Here is a 7,941-nt window from a genome sequence, read left to right on the forward strand (position 1 = left end):
TATTCTGCCGTGCTAAGCGAAAACGCCGTATGTCAAAAAAAATCGATTTTTGGTTTTTGGTGCCAAATGATTCCTATGATCCTAAATTTTGATCCTATTTTTTTTTTTTATCCTAAACCCCTTAAAAACCACTAAACTGTTTTGCTGTATGTCAAAAACGTATGTTTGCCGTATAGATTTAGTAGTTAATTACCTACCGAAAAGTGACTTGTGTTCGTTCAAATTGTTGGAATTTGTTTCAATTTTGCAGTTTACTCCTTATTTTCTTCTATTTAACTGAATTTGTTCTAAATATCCGGATTTTTCGAAAGTTGAAACTTTCAATTTTTTTTTTTTTTTTTTTTTCACAAGTGACTTTTTTACCAATACCTAGTCAACATGGTGAATACCACAAAATCCAAGAAGAATAACACTGAGGAGGTAAACTTGAGTGATTTATCTACAAATATTGCAACAATCCTAGAAAAACTGGATAATTTGGAAACAAAACTGAACACAGTTATTGAAGAGAACAAGACTTTGAAGACTGAAAACAGCAACTTGAAAATGAAGGTATTAGAGTTTGAAAGATCAATCAATAGCCTGGAACAAAGGTCCAGATACATCAATGTTGAGATCAATGATGTCCCTGTAGTCAAAGGAGAAGAGGTGAGTGAAATAATTAAGAAAATTGGTCACTCACTTGGCATAGAACACCCGGAGAAGGACTTTCAACTTGGACACCGAGTACCAACTAGGAATCCAAATAAGATCAAACCCATCATTGTACGTATGACAGACACAAAAGCCAGGGATAAGTGGATCAAACTAAGCAAAGAGAAAAAAATCACAACCAGACACATCAATCCAGAATCCACCGCCCCAGCTAGAAACATTTACTTACAGTGCCACCTGACTCCATACTACAAGAACATTTTATTTCAAACCAAGAAGTGGGCCAAAAATCACCATTTCAAGTTCATCTGGGTTAGAGATTGCCAAATCTACCTGAAGAAAGATGACCAAAATACCTCCAAGACATTTCGAATCAGGGAAATTGATGATCTCAAGATGGTCGAAGGCCAACCAAGACCATAAGTCTGATCAAAACTCATTTCTACCCCTTACTCTTACTATCTTTTATCAATTTATCATTTATTTTTCAATGTTGAAAATGTTCTGTCTTTATTTCTTGTTCTTATTTTTCAACATAACCCATCAAAATGCTGAAATGAAAATTATTATTAACCGTTTCAATCGTAAACTCTTACATGTCAAAATGTCCACCAATGCTATTTCATATGTCCATTGCTCCATTAATCTATTTCAAAGGCCCAACACTACTTTTCCCAGGTACTGTTCTATTCAATTAATTTCTTGTAAATCAATCCCAATGATACAACCACTTCAATTGATCGGAAATGATTTTGCTAACATTGTTTATGGAAGTTGATAACATCATTACCCAAGTGTTGGAAGAGAATGACATTCTGACAGATTCTATTCAAGACTGTTTGACTTTTTTGAAAAATGATTCCTTAAATATAGCATACATGAATATTAGGAGCCTAAATAAAAATTTCACAGAATTCTTGGTATACTCTTCACAAATGAACAAAAATATTGATATCTGGATCTTGGGTGAAACTTGGCATTGTGGTAATTCTCCATTTTTATATAATATCCCTGGATATCAACATACCCATACAACTAAATTTATTAATCAAAATGCAGGCCTTGTAGTTTATGTAAAAAATGAACTTAACACTTTATTAGTAGAGGAAAAAAATTTACATAGTGTCTCCATTATTCAGATTAACCTTAGTTTCAACAATGAAACCATCATGATTCTAGCTCTTTACAGATCACTACATGATAATAGTTCTAATCCCATATCTATTTCAACCTTCAATCAACACTTGGAAGTATTTTTATCATCTTTGGACCTATCAAAATACAAACACACCCTAATAATAGGAGACACTAATGTAAATACTCTGAATTCAAGAGACAATGAAGTTTGTAATTACTTAGATTTGCTATCAGAACTCAACTTTCAAAGTTATATCAATAGACCAACTAGAATAGTAGGGACCTCTCAATCCTGCATAGATCATGTTCTTTGGAAATCAGATTGCCATGAAAAAATTAAATCACTTGTACTTGATTCAAACATAACCGATCATCATACAGTTCTGACTTCTATTCAACTACATGAAGAAACAACTAGAACAAATGAGAGAACAGAGGTCAGAACTATTGACTATGATAAGTTGTGTGAAATACTTTCTTTTCAATCTTGGGACCAAATTGTACAATCCGATAATGTTGAACATATTGCTAACTTGATGTACAAATTACTCGGTAACAAAATACAAGAATGTACTAAGGTAAGATTTCTAAGAAAAAAGGAACAACCACTGAAACCTTGGATAACTGATTCATTAGTACGTTCTATCCGTAAAAGAGAAAAACTGTGTAAACAAGTAAAAAGATTTCCAAATAATATTCCTTTGGTAGATTACTATAAGCGATACAGGAATAACCTTAACCGTATTCTTAGAAATGTTAGGGATGAATATGAGAAAAAAGAAATTGATGACTGCACAGGTAACATACACAAACTTTTCACATGTCTTAACAAAATTATTAACAGGAAAGTAAAAAATAAAAATATAAATAATATAATTGTAAATGGTGAAAAAATCAATTGTAATTCTGATCCCCAAAAAGCAACTTCTGAGTTTAACAAATACTACAGCAATGTAGGGAAAAATATTGCTCAATCCATTAAACAAAATACCCAGAACTTTCAAAATCTTAGAACTAATGATACTCAGATGAATTTAGACTCTTTTGAAGAAGTTTCAGGAGAAGAACTACTTAAACATGTGACTAGTTTGAAAAACCGTAGTGCTCCAGGAGGTGACCTTATCACACCACAAACCATTAAGATAATTTTTAACTACATAAAGCAACCACTTCTACACTTGATAAACACAAGCTTAAGAACAGGAGTCTTTCCATCTGTATACAAAGAATCCATTATTGTACCCATTTACAAAAATGGTTGCAAGACTGAAATTGTAAACTATAGGCCAATAGCTCTACAATCATGTATAAGCAAATTAATTGAAAAATGTATCAAAGTGAGACTTGAGTCATATATTGAATCTAATAATTTGTTACATGACAGTCAATATGGTTTTCGCCCCAACAGAGGTACAGAAGATGCACTTTTGAATTTTACTACACATATACATTCCTGTCTTGAAGAAAATAAAAAAGTACTTGTAGCCTTCCTAGACTTATCAAAAGCTTATGAGAGTGTGAATCATAATAAACTCCTTCAAACCCTAAATAACATTGGTGTATGTGGTAAGGTTGCTGAATGGTTCAAATCATATCTCCAAAATAGAACTCAAAAGGTTAACATAAACAATAATGTAGGTTCTGCTATCTCTGTCACTGAATATGCCATACCACAAGGTACTATCCTTGGCCCTACTTTATATAATATATATGTGTCATCTCTTGCCCTAAATTCCAGTGGAAAGGTGTTTTCCTATGCTGATGATACGGTCATATGTTATGACTCCGATAATTGGACCGCTGTACATAATACAGCAGAACAAGATTTAAATATAATTAAATTATGGTTTGATTCTATGTCACTCAAAATAAATACAAAAAAATCTTGCTATATGACCTTTTCCTGCAATAGCATAGGTCAACCTAACATATCAAATTTAATCATTCATGATTGCTTGAATCAAATTAATTGTCAGTGCTCAAAATTAGATAAAAAAGAAAATGTAAAGTACCTTGGCCTTATTATAAACCAAAACTTAAAATGGGAAAGTCATATTGATCATTTAATTAAAAAAGCCAGATACATGATGCATATTTTTCATAGACTAAAGAAAATTTTGAACTTTCATACTCTCAGAATAGTATATTTTGCTTTAATACAATCCCAATTACAATATGGAATCAGTGTATGGGGAGGCACCTTTAAAACCACCATTCTAGGACTACAAAGGGCTCAAAATATCCTCCTGAGAATAATATTGAATAGAGAAAGAATGGCACATACTCAAGACTTATACAAAGATTTCAATGTATATAATATCAATAGACTGTACATTTATAAAATCTGTTATTTTTCAGTAAAATTTAAAAACAAGTGGTCAGGAAGGACAGTATTACATAACTTGAGAAACCCTAGAGTTGTGATAGCTCCTACTGTAAGAAAGACAGCAAGCCAAACACACTTCTATTATCTAGGGCCTTTAATTTATAATAAAATTCCTGGGAATATAAGAGATGTGGAACTATCCCAGGGGAGGGCATCAATCCATTTTTTCAGATCTCATCTGAAGGAATGGATTGATGCCCTATCAGATGATGATCTGGAACATCTGAGATACAATTTTAAAGAAACAACAATCTTGAAAAAATAAATTATTATCCCTTTTAGAGGACAATAACAGACTATAATTGATGGAAAAACCTGGACATTATAAATAAATTAAAAATGGAACCTATATCTGCTAACTCTGTATCTAATATAAGCAGTTACGAGGATAGGTGTATTCTTACTACGAGTACTATTAGTGAGGTCAGTGACCCTACTGCAACATTGTGTGTATTCCATCTAAACATTCAGTCCCTTAGAAATAAGGTAACTTTATTAGAGAGTCTGTTTACAGGTAGTATCCGTCCTAATGTAATCTGTATTACGGAACATTGGTTGACTTCTGGTGAGGAAACTTACTGTAACATGGCGAACTATAGGGTGGTTGCCTCTCATTCACGAAAATTGACACGTAGGGGTAAATCTTATATTTCATATGGGGGTGCTCTCATTTACCTACAGAATGACCTTAATTTTAAAGTATTGGACACCCTGAAATCTTATTCTGTTGACTCTGTTTGTGAGATAGTAGGTGTTAAGCTCATTGATCATGACATTCTGGTTTTGTGTGTATATAGACCACCAGCGGACAGCAATTTCGACCAATTCTGTGAAATATTAGAGCGTGTCTTGAGTAACTTTGGACAACAAAACAAAGTATGTCTGTGTGGAGATGTTAATGTAAAGTTCAATCTCCCGAATGATAATGTAAATAAACTTTTTTCTGATCTTATTGGTTCTTTAGGATTTATCCGCACGATATTTAAACCCACTAGGAAACAAAACTGTATTGATAATATTTTTTTAAATTTTAACCAAAACGAGTTTGTTGCGCAAGTGTTTGATCCAGGTTTCTCTGACCATAAGGCTCAGATAGTGACATTTCCTAGTAATTTAAACACGAAATCTGAGAAAATCATAAAATCTAGACCAATAACTGAGGCTGGAAAAATATCTTTCCGTAATATTGTACAGCAATTAGAATGGAACTTTGTTGAAAACCAAGAGATAAACCTGGATACTAAATTCCAAGTATTCCAACAAAATCTGGCCGATGCGGCGGAAATTGCTTTCCCTGAGAAAATTAAAAAAATCCCAGACAAAGATAGGAGGAAACCCTTCAGGTTTACCTCTGAACTCAAACGACTTCGAAAAGAACTCCATCGTTTAAGCGAGTTGAATAGTACTTGTCCCTCGCCTGATCTTGCTCAAATGAAAAATGAAGCTCGAAAAAAATATCGTTTCGAATTAGACAAAGCTAAGAGATTAGCAAATGATGAGCGGTTGGCGAGATCTAATAATCCAAACAGAACTGCTTGGGAGATTATAAATAGCAATTACAAGATTAAAGATAACGTGGCGGAAAAAAGCTCAATAACCCCAAACGAATTCAATATTAATTTCAGCGATGCTCCCTTAAATATAATAAATAGTGTACCGGTATCTAGTATCGAACCGGGAACCTTAGTCTCAAGAGTTTCGGTAGATCACGTTGACGAGGAGTTCTTTTTCTTGGAGGTAACAGAGTCCACAGTCCAGAATGTCATGAAGTTACTAAATAAAAAAAAGGGTAGGGATTATTATGGTTTAAATCTTGACATTATTTCTTGTGTTTCAGATCTTATAGCACCTGTGCTTGCCAAACTCATTAATTTATGTTTTTCTGAATGTATGTTTCCATCTTGCTTGAAACAAAGTCTCGTACATCCTGTATTTAAACAGAAAGGTGATAAATCCATGGCTTCATCCTATAGGCCAGTATCAATCTTACCGATTCTAAGTAAGATTGTTGAAAGGATCATCTCAGATCAAATCCTTATGTTTATAGATTTTTATGAACTGTTTTCACCTTGCCAATTCGGATTTCGTAAACATCTAAGTACAACTGACGCGGTCAATTTTTTTAATAATTTCATCTCTGCATCCTTCAATAGAAGAGCGCACATATACGCCACTATGTGTGACCTTTCTCGCGCTTTTGAGTGTCTGAACCACGCTATTTTGCTAGGAAAACTAAGACACTATAGATTTAATGAGCAGAGTGTCAAACTCTTAAAATCCTACCTTGAAAACCGACCTCAAATTGTCAAGATAGGTGATAAACATTCTGACCCTTGTCTTTTGAATACCGGTATACCAACTGGTTCGATCTTAGGGCCTCTAATATTCTTGCTCTACATCAATGACTTACCGGTAAACTTACCTGACTACGCGAGAACGACTATCTTCGCAGATGACACCACCCTGTTTGTGGAAGGTAGTAATCAGGACGATCTGATTGGTAGAGGTGAAATAGTTTTGGCGCAAGCACAGGTGTGGTTTAACGCAAACAGATTGCATCTGAATCAGTCTAAGACTCAGCATATTGTGATTAGCCTGAGCACAGCCAACACTTTTGAGAATCCTGACTCTGTAGATCTTCTTGGCTTTCGCATAGATCCACAGCTTAAGTGGCATGCTCATATTGACAAAGTAGCCAAGAAGGTCAGCAGTCGTATCTTCCTCTTGCGCAGACTCCAGAGTCAGGTTTCTCGAGAAGCTCTAAAAAATGCCTATTATGGCCTTGTGCATTCAATCCTAACGTACGGCATTCTATTGTGGGGGCATTCTACCAGCGTCCCTCAACTTTTCATTCTCCAAAAGAAGGCCGTACGGATTGTGAGTGGAGCACAATATCTAGAACACGCCAAGCCACTTTTTATCCAGCTTGGTATCCTTACGCTTCCCTCCCTCTTTATCCTGCAATGTCTTCTGCACACCAAGAAGAACATTGCAGAGTTCCCTAACTTCGAAGCCGCGCATTCTTATGACACGAGGAACAAAAACAATCTGGTTCCATTCCATCATCGTGTATACGCGGCTAGGAACGGTACTAATTACCACGGGATATCATTTTACAATAAACTTCCTCTGTCGATTAGGGACTTACCATTGCCCTCATTCAAAAGATTCATTGAAAATTACTTAAAATCAAAGGCTTTCTACTCGACAGAGGAGTTTCTGCTGACTGATTCGGATTCAATCTGTTTGCCTACAGATATCTGAGTATAGGTATCGATGTGTAGGTAGGTACATAATTATTACATTAGTTTTTGTTTTCTTTTTTACTTCTTTTGCTCTAGATTATATTCACATTTTGTCTCATTCTTTGCTTTTTTTTCTACTGTATATACCTATTGATGTATGTTAACAACCCACAAGATGCCCTCTGACCTTTTCTCAAGATAATCGAACTAGACCAAAGTCGGTTCATCCACAGCCCCCGTGATAGATTCGTCGCGCAAAACTTCATCCCCTTTCCACTCTCTCCCACCCTCGCTTCCTCCCTCCCTCTGTCACAGCTTCCCGCCTCCTCATTACTGCCCTTGTTCCAGCGCCTAAGGCAGATCCTATGGGGACGACCTCTCTTTCTTTCTCTACTCTAATCAATCAAAAGAAGTATCCTATATTCTATTGAATGTTTTCAGGATCCTCGTAAGTTTGGAGACCACTTTATAGTTTCTAGTTTTCATAGTTTCAAATAAATAAAGTACAACAGTTGTGTA

General features: G+C 35.0%; 1 protein-coding gene across 1 annotated transcript; it reads left to right on the forward strand.

The window, feature by feature from the left end:
• Positions 1–252: 252 nt before the first annotated feature.
• Positions 253–4,181, forward strand: LOC113471646. The gene has a single exon (XM_026830947.1). It carries the CDS (start codon positions 379–381, stop codon positions 1,075–1,077), a length of 699 nt encoding a protein of 232 aa, XP_026686748.1. The 5' UTR covers positions 253–378; the 3' UTR covers positions 1,078–4,181.
• The last annotated feature ends 3,760 nt before the right edge of the window (positions 4,182–7,941 follow it).

This window comes from Diaphorina citri, unplaced genomic scaffold, assembly GCF_000475195.1.
Source record: "Diaphorina citri unplaced genomic scaffold, Diaci psyllid genome assembly version 1.1 scaffold2732, whole genome shotgun sequence".
In the NCBI taxonomy this organism is placed as follows: Eukaryota; Metazoa; Arthropoda; class Insecta; order Hemiptera; family Psyllidae; genus Diaphorina; species Diaphorina citri.

Coding starts and splice junctions, on each gene's coding strand:
- LOC113471646 (XM_026830947.1), top strand. CDS start 379: ATGGTGAATACCACAAAATCCAAGAAGAATAACACTGAGGAGGTAAAC.